Genomic DNA, 23,534 nt, shown 5'->3' on the forward strand with positions numbered 1-23,534 from the left:
TCCTAAATCTGAGAGGAGATTTTTGCCTCAACGAAAAGGGTATCCCAGGCAAATGACTGGTTTGGACTCACTTTAAATCACATACCCCCAAACCCCAAAGATTAAAACATTCTTCCTGGGAAAGGTCTTAAGTTCTCTCCTGAGCCAGGGAGTCTCAGGTATGTGTCTGCCTCTCACCAGATTCCTGCTTGAATACTAGTGGAAAAAGGAAGCCTGCTTTGAACAGAAAGACTATGACTCACTGTCTTACAGCCAGAAAGGAAATATTTTTGCTGTCTTTTCACCTCATCACTGTCAGTTTGCCAAAGGTCCTGATTAAGTGATTCCATCAGATAAAGATACATTTAGTTCACCCCCTAAAATGTCATCCCAACCTTGTCTCTGAGTTTCATTTTGAACAGGATATTGACTGTTTTTTTTCCCTAAAATTGCAGGCACCCAGTTCTGAGGCTGATCAATTTGCTAGCTCTTAGCACACAGTGTCCTTTTGCTCTGACAGAATAAATGCCTTCAAATTTCTTTTATTTTTCCATGTGCGAATGAAAGATCTCAGGCATTATCTTTTCAGTGAAATACACCCTCAGTAATCTCTTATGAAATTGCCTGAGTGGAACTAATGTTCCACACAATCAGCAGAGCTCAATCACCATCACTGGATTTCCTGTGAGATGTTTTGTGCCTCTGATCTGCAAAGCTGCCTACTGTTTTTTTTTCCCCACACACACTTTCACTAAACATGACGCTACTATGGAGCAGCCTGGCCAACTTTGGAACAGCATTTCTTCACGCTTAGCTCAACCAGTGTCTTTGAGGGACTATCCTACAGCTAGCTGATGTTGTATGTGGAATATTATAATCACTCACAGTGTTACTGTACACATAGACAAAAACTCAAAGGAGAAGCCAAAGTTACTTTCCACTGACTGTTCAGAACGTATATGGTGTTATGCACACTGGTAAGCCTCCTTCAGGGTCCCTAAGGACTTTCCGGCTTTGGGGCTTTAACAGAACAGAAGGCATGGGGCATTCGTGTGTGTAGCGCAGGTTCATGTCCTAGTGGGTACTACAGAAGTATCTGGTTTTGAGTGTCTGGGTACCGACAGTAAGGGTGCATCATTTGAGGTACCATGACAGAAGAAGGACATGGGGCTGTTGATAGTGCTGTTCAGACCAATCTGGACAATCAAGTAAGAGAGGCTCAGTTTTACAACAGCTGCATTTTCTGGCACACAAATTATAGTGTCTTAACTTGTAACCAGACTTGCTCCCCTGACGAAGATGATGAGGGGTCTGAACCCCTCATTTGCTTGTCTCTAGTGTACAAACTGACCTCAGACAGTGACAGAAGGCGGTATTGCTTCCCTGCTCCTGCTTTCAGTGAGCCTGAAAGATGCCTGAGAGGGATATGGGACAGTGGATTGTTAACCAAGGTCTGAAAAAGGTGCTAAATAAGGCAGCTCTCTCTCTTACAAAGATGCTGCCTGTGAAAGGCAGTGAGAACTGCAATTTAGACAACGACTATACCACAACAGTGAAAAAGGTACAGCTCAGAAAGTTAAGCAAGTGGATTTGTCCCTGTACTCCTGACATCAAATGGGGGAAAGGTACTGAAAACACTTTATTTGCTGGCTAATTACTGAAATAAAAACTTCTACTTCTAGTGGGACGCAGAGTAAGCAACTCCCAGACTCTCAGCTACGCAACCAAACTGGCCCGATGGCATGCTGCTGCCAACCGCAGCTCAGCATCTGGACGAAATAAAGACCTTGCTGGGGGAGCAGTTTTTTGTGCAATATACTCAGAGGTAAGCACAACAGAAACACTCTTCTCAGAGCAGACTGAAATCCTGTAATATCATTATCACACAGCAGCCTGAACAACTATACCAGAAGAAGGGTTAAATACTTTAAACACTTTAAATAAAGTAATAAGACATTTGACCAACATACAAGTGAGGAGGAGAGTTGTCTCCTTGAACTTAAAAAGTAATTATCTGTCTTCTGGAGAATAAAGGCTAGGGCAGTTTGCAATTAACGCTCTTATTTTTGGAAATGCTTATTTCTTTAATGTATTAAACAAGTTGCTTCAACAGTCCGCACTAGCTACCTACTGTCTGGCTAAAATGGGAATTTCCCCTTCCTCTGTCTTCTCATATTCTGCTTCCAGACATCTTAATTTTGTGGGAAATGTTTACTTATAATGAGAGATGGTCCACTTAGATGTCACAGTTCTCATAACATATCCTCTGTTTTAGTACAGTTCTTACATTTTTGGTATTGAAATGGTAGTGGTAACCTTTGTGACCAATGCTACAAACAGATGTCCCTGTACTACCAGCACTAAAGATGGCAGCTGTGCATCTCCCTGGAAGCTCAGGTGGCTGCACTTGGCACGCACTATGAGCACTTTCAGAAAGCACCACCAATGAGTTTAATAACTAAGAACATGACAAAGTTTAGAAGTAGCTCCCAAAAACAGCCTGTGAAATATTTGTGTGTGTCACCAGATAGTCCACAGTCCCCAAAGGCCTACCTGTTTTTTAAATTTTAATTTTTTTTTGCTTGTGCTGTCATCAAGACTAACCCACTTTGAATCTGTTGATTTCTAATTTCCACTAATTTAGTAATTGATGAAAAGATTCAATTTTGAAAATATTTAACTTCAGGAAAACTACCAGCTATCACAAATACATTTTCTCTGTGTTTGGGCCACACTGCCTGCAGAATGCTTTACCACAAGGAGAGGAAATACAAAGTTTAAAAAAAAAAAAGTACTCAAAAAAGCAGGTGAGAGCTTTCTGATTTTGTGTTAATAGCTTTAAAGCAATAGTCTTAGGAGATGCAACATGAGAAGCTCAGAGAAGGAAGATAAAGGCAGCTGCATTTTAGAGCAGTGAAATCTGCATAGCACAAAATCAGAAAACAGCCCTTTACTGGCATCAGTATGTTTCTTTCCTATAGAAGGAAATATAAATGAAGGGTTTATGTGTAAATACAATATGCTGAGGCTGCTATGAGCATGTCTAAATTGTGCCTGGATTTTGTTCTGCAAACTTTTTCCAATAACATTTCTGTTGGAAAAAGCTAACTCTTTAGAGATGTAATGAACCATCTGATTTTAATTTTGTTGTAGAAGAATGGGTTACTCGTTGAATTGTGCACAGCCAAACTATTGAGCTACACTCAGCTCTGCTTCCTTATACAGATGACGACGGCTGCTCAAGCAAAAGCAGCATGTGAGAAAGCAGCAACTCTCAGCCACGATTTAAGTAAAAGTATCTTTGGGACAGCAAGCATTTTCTCTGCAAGTGAGAGCTGACTCTCCTCATTATCATTTGTCCCCAATTCTTCCAGCCCAACTTGCACAGAGAACTGCTAACGTGTCTTTTGGCCTTTCTCTCCCCTTGCTCCAGGGACTGTAGCATCTTTACCCTCGTCAGTCACTCCCTCTATCTGGCATCATCTGCTAACTTCTTAAATGCTCACCCAGCCCTGCAAAAACACAGCTGTTTATTTCATTTCAGCTCTTGAGATAAGCCTGTCCGCACAAGATCCTATGGGACAGCTTAGGGTTTTGCACTTTATATGAGACTATGTTCTAGCAAAGCTAAAGCCCTGATGAGTGCTTTACTGCTGCTTTGGATTCTAGTTCGAGAAAGCTGAACAGAAAGGCGGAGCTTTATACAGTAACCGACCCCCACCCAGAAAACAATTTTAAGACATGCTGGGAAATCACAGTGGAACTGCAGAGCCCAGTTCCTCTTTTACAAAACCCTGTTTGTCCAGTCTATGTGTGGCTGTCTGCCCGCTGGCCAGACACAGCGAAATTCAGGGCCAGCTGAGACATGTCAGGCAAAACAACACACCGAGACAGGGAGGAGCCTGGCTTGATAGTTTTTGTTCTGTTTATACCCTGTCTCTGCTTATTAATTCTCCACAGAGGAAATACAATGTCTGCCCTTAACTGCAATTTCAGATCATTTTTTGAATGTCTCTTATTCCCAGGATGCCTGCTGCTGATTTGTTACCTAACATGTGGCTGAATTAGCCGACATACGGTGGTTACCTAACGAGGTATTACTGCTGCTGGACTTCTGGCATAATATTGTTCTTAGAGACGTTTTAGAAATTCGTCTTACATTTTTCCACACCCAAGCAGATGTGCATGTTCTCCAAACCGAAGGAAGACTAGCATTGGCCTTGGATCTGCTATACAGTGACATTTGTGGAACTTCTTGCTCATGGCACTCTGAAAAAAGGATGTTTCCCTACACACAATTCCCAGTACTACGGCCACAATGGTTTTATTTATGCTATACCTAAGATGCCGACCCAGAAGTAGCCTGTCACCCATGGTGCTCCTATGTAATACCCATATTTGTCCTAATAGGCAGCCTGAACTTGGACAAATCCCATCTGCCCTTGTGACATGTGATGCCAGAGCTCTTCTGGGAAGGAGCCTGGACTTTCTTATCTGCCCAAAATCAGCCATGTGGTGCTTGCGAAAGGGCAGATGGGATAGATGGAGGCTGCTGGAGGCTCCTGGGCCAGCCAGAGTGCTGGGGCCTGTCCACATGGCAGGTAAGTGTGGCCGTGAGTGTGTGATAATGGCAGGATTCACTGGGGTTCCCCCCCTTCCAAAAGTACCAGCTTGGTGGTCCCCATCCTAGCCCCAAGGACACCCCTAAAGGCAAATTAACTGCAAATATAGCAAATTTAGCCACGGGACTGCTCCTGCTCTCCATACTCAGCACAGTATTTGCAGCCAAGAGACCAGATCCACAGCAACCCTGGCCAAAAAGGTTGCTGCAAAAATCGCTAGATTTTACTCCTGGGAACATGCTGTCGCCATATGGTCTCCACATTAATAACACCAAACAAGTGCTTCATAAACAGTGTTCTAATAACAAATACCAAAGGAATTAATAATAATCTAGCTATTATTCTCTAATGTTCTCACTTTATTAAGAACATTTATTCTGTTCAAATGAGCTCTTCTGGAAGAACATCTGGCACCCACATGAATACCTGATGAGATCTGTATGATCCGGGTATCTCACAAATTTATTGTCAGCAACATCTGTTTGTGCCAACATGGCTTACAGTAACGCTATGTTTTTCTTTTGTTCTAGGTGCATAGCGTAATGTCCATGCTGTACTTCACTCTGATTATAGCTTTTTTGATCGGCACACAGGCAGCTCCAAAGTCAGCGGACAATGCTCCTCTGGGGTATCCTGCAGAACCCTCCCTGTCCAATACCCACCGGAGTAACGGACACCACATTCCCAAGGCAGCTCCACACACATCCCACAGCCACTCTACTTGGACGATAGATAGGAGAGAAGCTGTAAATATCACTGTGGACCCAAAGTTGTTCAAGAAGAGGCGATTCCGATCCCCTCGAGTCCTGTTCAGCACACAGCCCCCTCCAGTGTCAGAGCAAGGACAGCATATGGGATTTCTCGGCAATGTAGACTCTCTCAACAGGACTGCCCGGACCAAGAGGACTGCACATCCCGTCCTGCACCGGGGAGAGTTCTCAGTATGTGACAGTGTCAGCATGTGGGTTGGGGACAAAACCACAGCCACTGATATCAAAGGCAAAGAGGTGACAGTGTTGGGAGAGGTCAACATTAACAACAATGTTTTTAAGCAGTACTTTTTTGAGACCAAGTGCAGGGACCCTAAGCCAGTCTCCAGCGGGTGCCGAGGGATCGATGCTAAGCACTGGAATTCCTACTGCACCACAACACACACCTTTGTCAAAGCGCTGACAATGGAGGGCAAGCAAGCAGCCTGGCGCTTTATCCGAATTGATACAGCCTGCGTGTGTGTGCTCAGCAGGAAGTCAGGGAGACCCTGAGGCGGAACTAAATCCCATGACAACATCCTCCTATCCCCCTACCTCAGCCTGTAAATTATTTTAAGTTATAAAGGACTGCATGGTGTATTTATAGTTTATACAGTACAGAAAGAACCTCATTATTTATTAAACTCTTTTGGAAACCTTTTGTATGTTTTGCAATTTATTACTGGCAGAACTCTTTGGAAGATGTTCACCTTAGTCTCATTCACCCTTAAAACTCCGAAAATATTTGCGTGGCCAGAAAACAATCTTTGTTCAGCATCCTATGAAAAGGAAACATTTTGCAGTTTTCGTATGTATTCCTCTCTTCCACAACAAGAGAATTTTCATCACAAAACCTGCCAGTTTACTGTGATAATCTTCTGGGTTTGTTTTAAATTGAAATGTTTTGTCCAATTCCCAAGAAACTGAAAAAGACCTTCCAAGATTTGCTTCTAGCTCTACTCATTACCCATAAAGATATTAATCCTATACCATTAATCATCTCAGTGAATTCCTTTAGTTCTTCACACTGCTAAATAATTTTCTAAGCAAAAATTTTAGTGCATTTGAAAAAATTGCCAAAATTGCCAAATTACTTTCACTGCAAAAATAATCCTGAATTATTTTCCAACATTTGTTTGCACAACAGTAGAATCCAAATATGCAGATTTTTGTATTAAAATGATATTTTACATTTCATATTATTTATGAGCTGTACTAGAATGTTGCAGTTGCAAGGGTAAATATATAAATACATACATAAATCAGAAATCTTCATTTCAAGGAGCTTATCATTAGACTGCAAAAACTCACTTGAGGTGGAATTTTGGCAATGGGGCCTTGACATAGAAGCAAATCTTTTCATGCACGATGAAAGAGATCATTGTGGCTGTGCTTTAGTAAGGAGCCCAAAAATAATGCTGTGCTCATAATTTCTATGCTTTGGAGAGCACCAGTCTCCAGAAATATGTGGTGTAGCCTGAAGCCTGTGCACACTGAACAAATCTATAATTTCTCTTATTGTTTCCATTGGAAAAGCAGCTGCTATCCACTGCAGAAACTGTTTCAATACAAACAACATTAAAGTTTTTTAGCTTGGTTTCTTCCAAATCCTAGAGGATATACTTTCACCACCACTCATGCACTGTTATGATTTTCATAAAAAAGAACACCCCCCACACACACACCTGACACATGCTTGTCCCACATAAACAGCAAAGGCAGGCAAGCAGTACATCTTTAGACAAGGTACGTGTCATAATAAAATAGTGCCCGTGGAAATAACCAAACCTAGATAACAAATGCTTTCTGGTAAGATAGTGCCAGTCTATGTGAAGTGAAAGCCACTGCTTTAAAGATCATCCCTGATAATCACTGGTACACCACTCTCCAGGCCCCTCTAGTAGGTGGTTATGCCATGGGACAGCAATGTTCCAGTGAGAATAAAGTTTTGCCCTCTCCAGAACAACTTATTTTCAATATTCACATGAATAGTCAATTATCTTGAAGGTCAAGGAGAGGGTAGTCATGCATATTTGACTGTGTCTCATGTCCTCCAAATAATGACTTCTTGTTCTGGGGTAAGGCAGGGCGGGAATGAAGACTAAGGAATATTTAGAGCATGATCATGTAGGGTCTAGATGCTCTGATGCAGTAGAATAAAACAGGGGTGGTAGCCACCTGCCAGCCAGCACAGGAGAGATCAAGGGAGATCAGTGAAAAATAACACGGTATTCTGAAGCAAAGGAAAATTCAGAATTGGAGCCGAATCCTGCCTATGCTCTTCAGTTTAAACTTCTATAGCAGGAGGCCTTAAAGCAATGGAAATCAGTAACAAATATGCTTTAGAAATTCTCTTTACCATACGTGACACTATGTGACTACAAAAAATGAATGCTGCATATCTGCATTTGGAGATTTATGGAGACTGCCATTATTTTACCATTGACATAACAAAACTGCAGTTGAAACAGTGTCTCAGGATTGCATTTGTTAATTCAAAACATGTAAACTTGGAATTTCTTCAAAGAACGCTGAAACTCTGACATTGCTTTCTTCTTATAGCAAAAACAATCTTGGGAGCTGGCATTCCTTTCACATCCAGCCCACTTAAGAGTTCTTCTTACTACACTTTAAAGCATACTCTTGCCAAGTACAAGATACCTATAACATCCAGTTGGAATGGCAAAGAGCTGCCACATTACGAATTGCTATGAATTACTGTTATAAATATTGTCCTTGATTAAAATTTATATTAATAAATATTAAGCTATTAATTGGGAGGGGAAGGGTTTATTTATTCTTGCAGATATGGATGTGTTCTATTCCACTTTTATTCATTCAGCTGATTTTTTCTTGTGCTCCGAAGACTGAAACTAGACTATTGGTTCATCCTTAACAACAGTGATCTACGGTATTTCTGACACTTCTTGCTTGTTCATGAAAAGGGTCCCAAAAGGGAGGGTGGAGAAAGAATGAAGACAGAAGTTTCGTGCATTAGCACTTGGATCTTGACTCCGCTATTAATTGTGAAATCCAGAATTACAAACCTAGAGCTACAAACCTGAGCCTGTAACATACAAATTCTAAGGGTGCACATGATTCTTATCCATGCACATTATTGCAATGGCTGTGTGATAAGGTGATGTAATCAATGACCTACTGAGTAGTGGTGCAATAATTCACCTTAAGAAGTTAGTATAATGAAAATGTGGGTGTTTTAATACTCCATATTAAGTAGAAAAAAACCTGGAAAATGTGCATTCTTAGAGAAATATTGCCATATTTAAATGTTTGCTTTAACCAGTTTGCTTAGATGGCAAGAGAAGGCTGCATGTCTGGCCCTGACAACACTAAAACTCAAACTGTGAAATTCCCCTCAGCAGCATTTATAGCCTTTATTCCACTTTCCAGATGTTCACAATGCCACATTTAAAGAACAGGATTTAAAACAAGACCAGTCCGAGTTGTTCTTGCAGTGACTGGCAACACTTTTCCCTATTACCTCCAGAAATAGAGAAGTATTCCCGATCAAGCCAGAGCAGAGTTTCATGCAGTCTAATGGGGTTACTATCACTTGATTGACAAGGGTATCCTGAGCAGCACAAAATGAAGTATAGCAATTGACTGCCTGGGGTATGAGGAATCATCCTCTCTGGACATTTCTGAGAGCAGATGAGACAAACATCTATCAGAAATGTTAAAGTTGATTGTCTTGAGCAAGATACAAGGATTATATGACCTGCAGTGTTATTTGCTATAATTCTGTATGCTTCCAGACAAGAGCAATTTATAATTCTCTTTTCATTCAAGTAATGCCCATCAATGATCACCCAACTGTGGTTGGAATGAGAAAGAACTTTTGAACATGGTAAGTTATGCACGTGGGATCCCATTAAATATGGGCCCAGACTTTTAGAAGTTCAACATATGGATGAAGAAGTACAAAATTCATGTGATAATTGCTGTGTGAAAACTCACAACTACCAATTGCTACTGGTCTACAGCAAACCAGGTTAGGTTAACAAAAAGTCAAAGAGCAAAACCTGGGGGAGCACTTTTGATGCTGTTGCTGATATTCTGGAGGCTTGGACTTCCAAACCACAGTGGAGTCAATAACAATTTTTTTTTCTCAGAAAAGACCTCTTGATTATATCAACAAAGAAATATCTCTTTGCATCATACATCAAAGATAGGCAAATTGTCATGGAAAATTCCTCTATACCAACACATTGTGAGGATATTTTACAAGTCAGTGCTTCTCACCTGAGACTGGCAACTCAAACTCAGAATGAAATAGCTCCAGAAGATATATCAGTGTGTGCATTTGTCATCGATGATACTGACTGTTCTCCATTTCCTTTGGCAAAAAGCATCATCTTAAAAGCAAAGGGTCACATCAAGATTTAACTACAAAACTAACTCAGTGACAAACTGTTGCCTTTTTTTTTTCTCCCCTCTTCAAAGATAAAATCCAGCTAGAGATGCCTGAGGCATCATCTCAGTTGCAGGGAGCTGATCTTTTACATCATAAAGATTACAGTGGCTTGTTGCACACATGGCTTTCTGGGCAGAGTACAGGAAAGGCAACAGATACACCTGTCTTCAGTTTGTTCATCTGGAAAGCACACGGATGAGAAAGAGCAGACCAGCATATAAGGGTGACAGAACTTCTAGAGATGGATTCTGCAGATTAAATACAAACAGCAATGCAAATTAATATATTCTAAATTGAAACACAATTTTCCATGTTGAGGTAAATAATTTTCCAAATACTTATGTGGTTTGTGATTCAGGGCTGCTGTTCCCTGTTCACCAGGAAGCTGTGACAGTCTTTGCTGACATAACTGCTACAGCATTACATCTGAGGTTTGTAAATCTTGTAATGAACTGTCCTTTTTCATGTTTAGCTATGATCCCCTTTTTTATTTATTTCTTTTTTTTCAACCAAGCACCTGGTAATCTGTCCGCAATTCACATGAAGATTGATGTAAGGAATCCTGCATCTCTGTGAAGTCAGGTGCAAGGAGGCTTGAATGCCTGTTAAGTCCAAACTGCATGCTGAAATTTTCTTCCTTATATTCCTTTTTACACATTCCTGTGTAGATGTCAATGTTAGGTATACTGACTGAGGAACTGTGCTTCCAATGGTACCTTCTGTACAACATAGTGATATGGCTGTGAGTTACTGACCAAATGACAGTATATTATGAACTCATTTGCTGGAGACATCCAACTGATGGCAATTACAATAAATCATATGTTAGGGAATACACAGTAGAGCAAAGGTGGAAGTCTGTTTTCTTATGTGATTTTAAGGAAAGAGCAAGACAATTATAGGATTACCACTCAGCTGGAACTTCTTGGATTGTGACTGAGATCTCATCTTAACAAACCTATAGCACAACGGGGGAGAAAAGAGGGAATGAAGAGCCAGACAATGTTATAGCTAGACTTTAACTGCTGAAAAGCGGTTAAAGGAACCCAGAAAGGCATATTTTGCTGCTGTTTCCACTGTACCCAAAGGATGACAAGGGCATTCATGTTTGTGCAAGTTACTGTCATTTGTCATAGCTGCAGCTCAAACATACATGCTGATTCAATACTTCAGTTCAGCATGGAGGGTTCTGCAATGGGATGGACTTGATAACCCTGCTCATGTATTTGTATCAAAGTGCCCATAACTGACTGACAAACCTGTGAGAAAGGATTTCTGTAAGTGAACTCTGTTCAACATAAGTGTTAGCTCACAGCACATTTCATCTTAAGAGTGTCTCTCGTGTCCATTTCTCCACTTCTTTTGAGATATATGTTATGAACTGTTTGCTTGAGTGTCTTCTGACAGTTTAAGATGTCTACCAAGTTTTACTGATACAAGCTGGACAACCAACTGCTTTCCTAAAGATGCACTGCCTTCCTTTTTTTCCTTAAAATCCTAGTTGTAAGGAATGAAAACAATTATGGCTAAGAAAAACGGCTTCATACAAAATCAGATCAACTAGAGGGACAGCTATGTAACAGATTTATAGCAAGACTTGGGTGGTCTCTGTATTACAAAAATATGATTTAGATTCCAAGAAAAGAAAAACAAAGATGAGAACTCTTTATGATCGGAAAAGCAAATCAGACCAGACTTGGGTTCACCTTTAGCCAAATGCCACATGCATCACACAGATTACAGTACAGCTCATTTGGTCTGACTAAGGGGTGCAGGTTAAATTTTGCCTGGAGGAAAACAGACCTTTCTCCAGGAGGATGAAGAGGGTGTGGGCCATAATCACTTTCCATCACCTAACATGGGACTCATCCCCTAGTCACTGCTGTTATGGGGGGGGGGGGGTCTTTGTTTTTGAAGTCTTTGAAATCCTACTGTGCATGCAATTATTATTCCCATTGCTCAGTTAACGCCAAGCCTAGCATGCCAGAAAAGCCCATCCTAATGTTCTTAGTCCTGCAGTCAGGTTATTCTTCATTGGGCCTTGCCCTGATGATTTTTATTTGAATTGCAGTACAGACAGAAAGTTTTGACACTGGGAGAGTAAGAGGTTACAAAATAAAGAGTAATGCTTTCTCTATATGCTCCCTTTCATCCTTTACATGTCACTGCTGCTTCATCGTCTAATCCCTTATTTAACCATGTGATTAAAGAGAAGTGCTGCGGCAGCCACAGCCTCCACCAGCTCTTCTTTAGTAAGCAACATCTTTCATTAGAGCAATTACAATCACTGTCAGTGAACTTATTTCTGGGCTTGGAATCACAGTCTATTGTATTTGCACTTTTCTGATTGGGTTCAAGAGGAATTCTTTGCTCTAGAAAAGTCAGTTTCTATACGCTATTCTGGAAAGTTATCTCTAGTGTTGCAACAGTCATTAGACCTGAAATGCAATCTTGAATTCCGACACTTGGTCTGCACAACCATTAAAGATGGGGCACTTACACTTCAGTTGCATCCTTCAACCAAACTGCCTTATAAAGTGAAAATAAACTAGCAAAAGCTACGGAACATTCAACAGCACAGCCTGAAGCAGGACAAAAAATGCAAGAAGCACTATACAGTAGTTTGATATTTAAAGAAGGAAAACCAAATCCAGCTGAACACACACTGAACACACACATTGGCAGGGGGAGGGGGAGTGAGAAAAAAAAAAATCAAGAAAATAAGACAGAATTATCCAACTTCCAATTTGACCAGGAAACAATACTCTTTGATTTCTGGTTTCAGACAGCATAAGGGAATCATAACAAGACTGACATTAGAAAAATCAATGTTCTGTTATTTAGGTTGGTGATTAAGAGCAAAACAGCTCCATAATGATTTAAAAATTAAACAGTTAAGATTAACTGCACAGCCTTAGTGCTAATAGTCAGGGATCTGTTTTCCTTAGCCTGATCAGCTGACACCTTTTGGCATTTCCTTCATTCACATAAGCAGAGGTAAGATTCACATGCAACACAGAACAGAAGACAACATCCCAAGCATGACAACAGCAGACAGGACAGGGCTTTAGGGGTAGGAGGCCTTGATTTTGAGAATTCTTTGTTTCCCCAGAACAGAGTTTTGTGACCAGAGGATCACCTGTTTCCTGTGTGTGCAATTCTATGGCAAATCCCAGGCATGAGCCTCAAGCTGTCAGGTAAAATATTTTGCCCTTTTCCTCCCAGCAATAACTATTTCTGCAAAGATTATTTTTACTTTCAGTCTATCAAGCACTCCCTCAACGTTCTGCCAAATATGATTTTTTTCCTTATAGTCCTTCCAGACTTCAAAGAGCAACAAATATTTCCCAAATGAATTTGAGCTTACTAGCTTTTGGAGGATTTTCCTAGACTCTCCAGGAAATTAAGAGGTATGAAGAAGCTGTGAAGTTTTACTGTGCATCTTGCAGGAAAAGCCATCAGTTTGCTACCTGTTGTGCAAGTGGTGAGAAAAATACCATCTTTTACCATAATCAAAGTCCCGGGGGGAAGAAGGTTCTCTTGTTGTAATTGTGCAGAACTGTCCTAAAGGACAAATTTCTTGCTTTCCACCAAAAGAAGAAATCAAAAGCCCCTCATCACTACCCCGAAACACTTAAATGAGTTAAGTGGGATTACTGCTTTAAAGGCATACAGGTTTTTCTTTCGAAGCATTGCTTTTGACACATATAGCTCTTAAATAAAATACTGCCTGTCAACATTAGAGTAGAAACCCAGCACACTTATTTTGCAAATTGGTGGTTCATTGAATACTTTTGCCTTCAGTTACAGACTGATAGTTCCTTCTGCCTTGAAAAGGCAATGTGCTGAATGCACTGATTAATGGATCATGTCTTTAATATCACCTCTGTTTACATAATCCAGCACATACAGTGGCCCATCTTCAGGCAGCTAGAGAGATCCTGCCTATAAATTTATGATCTAAACTGGCCATTTGACAAATGAATCACAGAGTTGTAAGGCTATGCAATAACAATCAACCTACGTGACACCTTTAGCCTCTCATGAACATAGCACAGACAGTCTCAGCATCTCTAGGAAAAGTGTGCCTGCTGATGATGATGATCACATGCATCCTGCATTTTTTTTCCCCTCTTGAATCGTTTAATTTGGTTGGATACTGTGCAACAGAATCGGAATCTTTAAGTCTGAGGAGAGTTCAAGCAGGAAGGAAGGAAGATGCACAATTCCAATTCCCTTGTGAGAGAAGATCTATTAATCAATAAATAACAAAACTGGTTCTAATTACTACACAGCTGCCTGACTTATGAGTTCAACTGTGTGCTAACTCCAAAATTCAGCTTGATATGTTGTAGTAACCTTCATGCTCTATTCATTCTGATTTTGTATCGACTTGCTACACAGGAGGAAAAAAAAATAAGAAGAAAGAAAGTGTTCATGTCAGTGCATCACCCAACTGCAACTGATTACTTCAGTTCTAAGTTCTCCAGAAAAGCTGGAACTCCAGCTTCTAAAAACAGGGGCATTGCAAGTCTGTAGACATCATGGGATGATATTATAAGGTGGGCAGTATGAGTGTGCTGAACACAGGAAAAGGCAGCTAAATGTGTAAATAATGAAAGTGTGTGTATAAATCACCAGACAATGTTCACTGTGTCAAACCTAAAAGTTGTTACTCAGTTTTCCCACATAAAATTTTAAGAATACTTTTCAGAAAGTGTGAAAAAAACCCAATTTCCTATTTAAGTAAGCCTGACCAGACAGATTTTGCACAAGTTTTTTCAATGACTCATATGTCAGCTGACACAGATTATAAGAAATTTTACCCATAAATACAGTTTAAGACAAACATAAAACAGTAAAAGTAGAGGCTTATGTTGAAATCATTCTGAATCAGAACAGCTATATGTAACTAGCTAAGGTGAAGAACTGAAGGTGACAAGAAGGTGAAGAGAAAGAAGTTTGTCAAAGGTCCCTTGTCCTCCATTAGTTTCCTAACCATATAAAAATCAGAAGAGACAGGAAAGGCAGAGGAAATTTTGGTGCCTTAAAAATAAGTTTTGGTGATAAGTAACATGAGGAAGGCAGTTTCTAATGGGAAAGTGCTGTTCTAAACTGGGACTGTTTATGGACTAATGATGGAAGCCCCGTTCTCTCAGTCAAAGGAGACAAGAGTTCTCAACGTTCTCGTTCAAAGTTCACTCCCAAAGCATACTGCCAGAGCCAAAATCAACAAGCTTCGCAAGGGCTATTGTTAGCCTGAAAGCTACAGTGAAGCAAACAACCTTTTTCAGATATCTGACTGAAGCAAATTAACAGACAAGCAAAATCCAGAACAGTTAGGCGCAAACAGCATTTTCAACATGCATCTCGTGCTTCTCTCGTCAAGTAATTTGCTAACAGCAGTATTATAATTACTGAACACAACTGTATCACTGAACTGCAAAAACTAGGCAAAAAAAAAACAAATGCAGCTATTCCTTTTTGCTATACAACTGCTAGCAGCTAGCTGATGTGGAAAATTAATCTACAACAGACCATCTTCCTGCTTTTCTCCTAGGATTCTTGTCACATAGGTATGCTCACCTACATATAATGCAGCTCACTAAGTATTGAAGCTACTGTTACAATCAATGACTGAGACAAGGCTGTTGTGAAGAAAAGTTGTTTTGTTTGTTTGCACTTGACAACCTTCTGTTTAAATTGTTTTCATGCTTTCTCCTTGTTGCTTCCTCTTAGAGAGTCTCACAAAGGAGGGAAAATTTTGGAGGGAAAGTTCTGAAAAAAGTTAATGGCTTTCAGCTAGGTTCCTAGTTGAATCAGTTACTCTGTGATTACAATTTCCAGGGCCAGGATAAGGAAAAGAGTGGCACTAGGAAAAGCAGGCCCAGCCATTCCAGCATTAGCAGACTGCTGTATCAGCCCAGATGTACTGACAAATGGCATTCTCAGAACAAGACAGCCTTTCAAAGGTGAACGTCACTGGGGAATAACTAATAATGTATCCCTGGGGTGAAAACAGGCCACCCAAAGCTGTTCAGAAAACCATTTAGTGACTTGGGCTGGGTATTTAAAGATGTTATCTCACCTAGCAACATTGGAGGAGGGACCTGACTACAGAAGATACTTTATATTATTTTTTATGAAATATAAAGAGCTACATCCAAAGAAGGATCCAGAATCAAGGAAAAACTGAGGCAGAGAAGCCGAGACAGATGTTTCCATTATTTTCCTCAGATCTGAAGATTTACTGTGCTAGCTAAAATAGATGGTGATTTGGGGGGGGGGGGATACAGCACAAAAGTATGCATGTTTGTTATTTCAGGATTACCCCTCTATGTAGAGAATACACTGAAGATCCTAGGCATTCAATGTAGTTAGTCTGGGAAAGCATGTGTTCCATTCAGCCTTTAAGATTCTAAGGTCCAGCATTAGAGTTAGCGCATCTAGCGGAAGGAGACAAGAGAATTTTGTGCCCAGAAACAGTGTCAAAGAGACCAAGAAGTAATACTATGGTAAATTTGGAACATGGAAACCTTTCCGTACAATGGCATCTGCTAAATGTCTGAAATGCCTTAATGTGGCTGAGGCGTTCTTTGGCTGTGCCAGACAGTGATAGGTAAGGTCAACAATTTAATCCTTAGATGCTGAGAGCCCTGGAGGCGTATTTGTTTATGGTTCATTATCATTTTATTGCTATTTGTCTATGTCAACTGAATTGCTGAGGTCTGGCTCTGCATTCTAGAGTAATCTTAGATTCAAGAGGGCTGGATCAATTGCTGCTTTGCTCAGATGTAGCACTTCCATCCCAAGCCCCAAGAAATTGAAACAAACTCCTCAGAACCCAAGAACTGTGTGGTTGACAACAGACATGCAGAATCAAACATATGGAATATATTTCCCTGAAGCATAAACTTTTGACATTGTGCTAGTTAAAAAATAAGTTCTGAACACCTTTGTGGCATCATAACATTGAGTAGCTGATGCTGTTTTCCTTATACTTGTTGTAATAATTAATAGTAATATTCTCCACAGTCTGCATATGACATTATTCTGGAACACATTCTGGAAAAGTATTAACTTAGGACCCATGGCCTTCTGAATAGCTTATCTTTGCATATGGCTAAAAGTGTTGCAGGGAGTGACTGAGGAAAAAATACAACATACCTCTGGAGTTGCTTGCTGTATTCTTTTCCCTTTGTTGCAAAGTAAGGCAGCAATTTCAGTCCAATTCTGACAACTTCTTGGTATGCCATTTCTCCTAGGGAAAAAAAGGGATTATGAGATGACATGGGTCTTCTGCAACTGAAGTGAGTATTTCACAGTTTTATTTTTTGCAATGAATAATTTCATACCTGGATAAATTCTAATTAAGCTATATCACGGGATTTTTGTCTTTCTTCAAGATTCTGAAATTGGAAGGAGAGGCTGCCCCCAGCAACTGAAATTATAATCAGCCTAAAGACATTTCCTTCAAATTTGTATTTGAAATACGCAGTTGCTCTCTATTTTATGAAACACATTACAGGTCCCAATTTTCTAATTTGTTTAAAAAATAACCAGATACTTCTTTGGAGAACTAGCATACAGATTGTTTTTATATACAACAGATTTTGGACAGATTAAAACAAACATTATTTATTCCATCTTCCCTAAACCCAGGTCATCTTCAACTCTATCACACTGCTGAGACATTATTTAATGCAGGTCAATGGATGACTCATTCAGTGATTAATATCTTCCAATACAGCTGTCATTTGCAACTGTGCTTAAACACCGATTTCCAAACATCAAAACTACCAAAGGGCAAACAGCAGAAAACAAATTAAATAAGTGAGATTTTGGCTGTCTTCACTATTAAGCTGGGAAATAATGCTTATTGTAAGAGTTTATTTGTTGTGTTCCTAACAGCTAGTCACACTTCAGAAAGAAAACGTGCACTCACAGCAGCCATGCCATTGATCTTGCACTGCAAAAAGAGCCAACAAACTCTCCAGCTCTCTGTCAACTAGTTTTAATGGGTTCCTACATTTGAGCATAAAAGGCAATTTGACAAACACTTAGTATTGCCACTTTGTCAGTATAGCCCTGTATTTACTTAAATAGTCCTGCTTTTTTTTTTTTAATTATGCTTGCATATTTAGGAAATAGCTGTACTACTGAACTGAAGTTAACAATTAAGACCAAACAGGCTGCCTTGCAGTTTGCATACTGTGAGGTGTTTTAGCAAATTTTCTCCATCCCCTTATTATTTGTTTTATTTTTATACATTGTGCTCAGCATCTAGCTGGATAGTTTTGAGAAATGCTTCTCAACAGCAGCAGCTCTCATTCTATTTTTGCCAATTTTTCACAATATTTATTTTCTGTAAACATAATCCAATAAATCTTCATTTTGTGTTTTGCTGCCTGTTTGCTTTTCAAACTGTCCCCCTGATTAATAACCTCAGAAGGTGCCATAACTCACACTTACCAGCCAGGTGACTGCACAGCAGGGCCCAGTCAGTCAACCCAGGCCTTCAAAACTGGCATCATTCCTTACTTAACAGGCTCTTACCTGTCAATTTCCTAAACTGAAACGGCAGTTTGAGGCAGGAGCAACCATGCCGCCCAGTTTTAGCTGTTTACGACAAAGCAGTAGATGGGGGTATGTATGCACATTTCATCCCCCAAAGCTCATACAGAAGAGGCTGAGAGAATGACAGTGCTCCTACCAACATGCTTGTCTCCTTGTCTGCCAGAGTCATCCAAGTACCTTAATTTTTCTATCTGGTTTGTATTAAATGCTGTATGTTTTAGCTTGGGCATCAGTAACAGTCAGAGACAAAAGCACTACTCTATCACGTCCAGAACAACCCAAGCAATAGGAGTCTTTTTTGTATGAGAGCTCTGCCATTCACTCCACTGAAAAACTTCTAAATATAACTCTTTGCAAGGCTATTCATTTTTAAGTATCTTGTGGACTTAAGATAAGAAACTGGCCACGTAGGAAGTAAGCAATGATTTATATTGATTTATTGAGATTAGACTGAAAATGAGCAAAGATTTGTAGATTTAGGGCATTTATTTTATGTCTTGTGGTTTCCTACTGACACTAAGTTTTCTTCACATGGGTACTGGGTCCCAAGGAATGATTGTGAAGTCCTAAAATACTCTTTCAAAGATTATGTGAATTTCTGAAAAGATTTTTTTTTTAAAGGAAAGTTACTGTAAGGATCAAGAATGTCTGTTTCTGGGCTGACTCCAGCTGCTTTCCTGGCTTTTTTCCAATGAGGTTCAAATCAGGGGTTGTTCAAACTAGCAAACAGTAGTTTTGTGGTTTAGCATGCTACATACAAAAATTTGGGAGCTCTGCTATTTTTTAAGCACATCTTATTAACAGGGTTCAAGAGTACCCTCTCCTCTGTCATGTGGTTCAGGCTGTGCATAAACATTGCACTGACCAATAGGGGCAAATTTAGATATTTGTGAGAATGATTTGTTGCATTCTCACAACAGTTGCAATCCCAGACTGGACTGAATCCAGTGCGAAAATGTTTAGACAAAGTACTGCAGCAAACAACACTCCTGAGGGATGCACCTGTGGTATGTCTGCAATAGAAAGCAAGCTTACACGAAGACATTAAAAAAATACATCATGCTATGATTGCATGTTACAGGGTGAATGGCCTACTCACAGGGAGGGACAACCCAGGAAAACCTTAGGCAACAGAAACTGAGCATCAGGCACATGTACAGTCATGCTTATGATCTCTTAACACCAACCATTTGGTTCAGCTCTGTGTAACTCAAATATCACGACAGTTCACAACTGGAAAATAGAAAAAGAAAGGAGGTGCATGGGGAGACCAGAAGAGGAAGCTATCACTTAACCCTCTTCTCCAAACATTTTCCCTCCTGAGCCCTTAGATTTTGCGTCTCAAGAGCCCTTAGGAAATATTTAGCTAAAAAGACTGTACTCTTCATTTAGATGCCTCAGTGCTCAAACAGGAGAGGTGAGTGTGTGCAGACTGGGAGTGAGGAATAACAAACACAGCATGAACCTGGAAGCAGGAAAATATTCTTATCACCTCTACTATGCTGCTCTAACCAGAGCACAGCCAGCAGATCGAAGGAAGTGATTGTTCCCCTATATTCAATAGCTCCCACAGCAAAGAAAAAAGATGAAGAACCAGACCACTGTCGATCGAGATCATCACAGGGAAGCACACCGAGAGTGCAGAGCCACTATTACTAGGTAAAATGGGAACTCAGCGAGTGGCTGGATTTGGGCCCCATACATAGCCAGCCTGCTACCTAGGTAGTTCTGTCTTCACAACTATTTCCACCTGCACTCATTACATTCTTCTTAGAGACTTTGGGCCATTCACTGCAGAGTTATGCTGGAACAGCTGAAGTCCACATAGGGCCCCTTATGTACAGTAAGGAGCCACTCTGCATAATGGTTGGGGGCAGTGGTGGGGAGGTGGGAGGGGTGGAGTTTGTGTCCAACCTGACTTAAAATTCTGTAATGATACTAATAGCTCCTTTGGTGTCTCAAGTATTTCAGATGGACCTAGCTCTGATAACCAGGTTTAGACCACAAGTTGTTCTAATCTGTGGACAGAAAACAAAGTGGTAAAACATCTTTACTAAAATATTTCTGGCAACAAGAACCAATGAGATAATCAATGCAGAAGCACCTCCTCCTTGGCTACAATTCAGCCCCTTACAGCCTTTGCCTTCCTAATTCACAAAAATTATGCCACTGTTCTGTTTCTTTTCCACACTAACGCAGAACAACGTTTACATTTTTCCCCCCGGCCTGTTGGTTTCCCCTTGTTCTTGGACTCAAGTTGTTTGGACTGGTTCTGCTTATGCAGATTTCACTTAAAGTCAATGAAGTTATCAGTATAAAACTTCTCCCTCAAAATATTCCTACTCTCAGAGAGATCTTTGCCTTCTGTTTGCTCAAAGACTGCTATGCAAAAAAAGTTGTGTAAACTTGTATTTTTAATCCCTTTCTCAGAGTTTTACAAATTTTTGTTCTTCCTGTTACTAGAGCAGATTGCTCTAAATAGCAGAACGCTACTACATGCACACATCCATATACCACAGAAATAATTCATTATGCATGAAAGTTTGGCACTTATGTTAGAACTTCACTAAAACCACATTTTTACAATCACCTTGTGATAATATGCTTTTGAAAATCTTTTCTGTCTCAGCAAACACCATGACTCAGCTTTTCTCATACTCTATTTGAAACCTTCACTTATATGTTCACTATGTCAACTCGAACACTTTAGTCTCACACCTCAGATTTTAAAGTGAATGAAAAAAGTTTGCTTGAATGTTACCCAAAGCGCTTCAGAACCTAGAAGGTGTGAGAAACTAAAATAATCAAGAAATAGTTTCTTATCTGCCACTGATCACAGGTAGCATTACCAAATCTAACTCATTATTACCATTGAATTACTGTGTTAGAGGCAGTGCTGGTTACTTTCATTCACATCTTTGCTGTGAATGAACAAAAGATCCTTTGTAAACCAGAGGCTAATCAATAGTGAAAGATAAACAGCCAGAAAATGTAGGAATGAGTTATTAGTTCTTAAAAATGTATATGTTTCATTTTATGTTTATTCTCAGATGTTTAAATTCACTTCATTTTTGAGTCAGAGGTCAAACTGAAATTTCTTGTATTTATTTTCTCAGTGTGATGGAATAAGCAGAATGTCATGGTGTTTCTATATGACAAATCATGTTAACTTACATTACAAACAATGGCTTAGACTTTATCTGAGGTGTATTTTGAAGCAGTAACAGCATAAAGCTGAGACCACTTTTCTCATAAGAACTGGGAAGCCTTTGTGGACAGCACAGCCCAAGAAGGAAGTGCTGAACTTTGAGGTCAATGGGCAGAAGGCTTCCTGGGGTGGGGGAGAAGAAAGGAAAAGGAAAACAAGACAAGAAATAAGAAAAGATCTTTGAGCCAACAGCAGCAAAACCAAGAACCTTGTTATACTTGTCATAAAAACAATTTCTTCAGCTTTTAGAACCTAAAAAGGATTTTGATGTTACTACAAAAATATCTAAGCCCCTGTTTAGCCTGTTCCTTTTGCATAAATGTTTAAGACACTGAGGAGTTCTTTCCCAGGAGAGGGGAAAGAGTATGGAACCAAACATTCTCGCCTCCTGGATCCACACACTATCTAAGCTGCCAATCCTAGAACAAGCTATGCTGAAAGGAAAATACCCTCAGCATAACATGCCAGCTCCAACAACGCAGAAAGTGCCTCTATGTAGCCAACAATGTTGTTATATTCAGAAAGATGGCAAGAAGTGAAAGTGAGAAGATTCTTGCACAGAGGCCCTGAGGCTGGTTAGTATGACTCAACAATATTGCCATGGGCTATTTTTATACCCCTAGATAAGAAGCAACATGTAAAAACAGTAAAAGCTCTATGGCTACTTAAGAGAATTTTCTCAAATCAAGGCCGTTAGTTCTGGCAGTGCTCACCCAATGCATCTCATTATTCTACACTAGCAGAAAGGAACATAAACAGAAATCTATTTCCAGAGTATCAAAAAAGACTTTTTTTCTTAGAGACCTCCTTTTCAGAGAAAGATAAGCTTTAATATACTAGTCACTTCACAAAAAAATTAGTTTCTTGCACCTTTGGAAACCAACATCTACTCAAGAAAATAGCAAGAAGTAATCTTATAAATCCATACAAACATATTCCAGGGCTGAACAACTGAGGCCCTATTTTATATTAACAGACCACCATGATGTGCAAATGCACCCCTTCTTTAAAGAGGAGAGATTCAATTACATGCATTTTTCTGAGATAAATACAATTGCCTGAAGTTAAATGATATGCATAGCAGAAGGAAAGAGGGTAAAAAAACCCACCCCCCTAGATTCAACTGAAAAATCCTCCATTGGACTTCCATGCACCCTGTAGCTCCAATGTAATTTGAGTTACAAAAGTAACACATCAGAATGTTCAGAGCATAAAAATGTAAAAACTGACATACTGGGTCAGACCATAGGTTCACTACTTCAGCACCTTGTTTCCAACAATGGATAAAACCAGATGCTTACAGAAGGAGAAAGGCCAATATACATGCTTGTTTAATAACTAGCAAAGATATGGATACAAATTTAATTTTGAAGGGACATACTAAAACCACTATGGTTCCAAGATCTATGAGAGCTGAAGAACCTAATCAACAGGAAACATCTTGCTACTCAATAAAGAAATACTCCTTACGCTTTTACAGGAAGAGAAAAATGACAGCAGAAAAACTTACTACCAAATCTCAGAATCTGTGAAAAAGGAGGAGGAAGTCAGCAGGAAAAAAGACTCTAGCCAGATGCTGCATTATTAAATTATCCTTATCAAGACAGTGATATTGATCATACAAGCTTCAAGGTCACTGAGAGACACCTGCAAATTATTTTTCTATTAACTTACAGGGTGAATCTCAAAGTAACAAATTTGATTAGCCTCCTGAATGGATGACGGATGTCTGATCATGAATGTCTAGTCAAATCTTTGTCTTCTGGAACAGGCTTACAGTGAAAGCAACTTAAATGCAGAATTATTCATTGCACTGTGACCCAAAATGTTACAGTTTCGTAACTGAACTGGGGTTTGAGGATACACTAATGCTATCGGGAGTCTGGAAAGCACCTGTTTGGGAAAGACAGTTACTCTTCACAGTAGAAAGAGTTCATTAAGAAGAAGCAGAAGAACACAGCAAT

General features: G+C 39.8%; 2 protein-coding genes across 15 annotated transcripts in view; one reads left to right on the forward strand and one right to left on the reverse strand.

Moving 5' to 3' along the window:
- LOC112971630 overlaps positions 1-23,534 on the reverse strand; it is a 133,913-nt gene that overhangs the window by 64,762 nt on the left and 45,617 nt on the right. For all 14 annotated transcript variants that reach the window (XR_003255430.1, XR_003255429.1, XR_003255428.1 and 11 more), the window contains one exon: positions 16,953-17,046. Coding sequence is in view for 4 of the 14 variants with exons in the window: in XM_026077228.1 (XP_025933013.1) it covers positions 16,953-17,046 (94 nt within the window). In the remaining 10 variants the exon portion in view is untranslated. The remainder of the gene's footprint in view (positions 1-16,952; positions 17,047-23,534) is intronic.
- Positions 4,788-10,031, forward strand: NGF (nerve growth factor). Its single transcript, XM_026077229.1, has one exon. The coding sequence runs from the start codon at positions 5,144-5,146 to the stop codon at positions 5,861-5,863; it is 720 nt and encodes a 239-aa protein (XP_025933014.1). The 5' UTR covers positions 4,788-5,143; the 3' UTR covers positions 5,864-10,031.

The sequence above is a fragment of the Apteryx rowi genome, unplaced genomic scaffold (assembly GCF_003343035.1).
Source record: "Apteryx rowi isolate R43461 unplaced genomic scaffold, aptRow1 scaffold_45, whole genome shotgun sequence".
In the NCBI taxonomy this organism is placed as follows: Eukaryota; Metazoa; Chordata; class Aves; order Apterygiformes; family Apterygidae; genus Apteryx; species Apteryx rowi.

What these genes read in the sequence shown, in the direction of transcription:
- NGF (XM_026077229.1), top strand. Translation starts at nt 5,144, where the DNA reads ATGTCCATGCTGTACTTCACTCTGATTATAGCTTTTTTGATCGGCACA.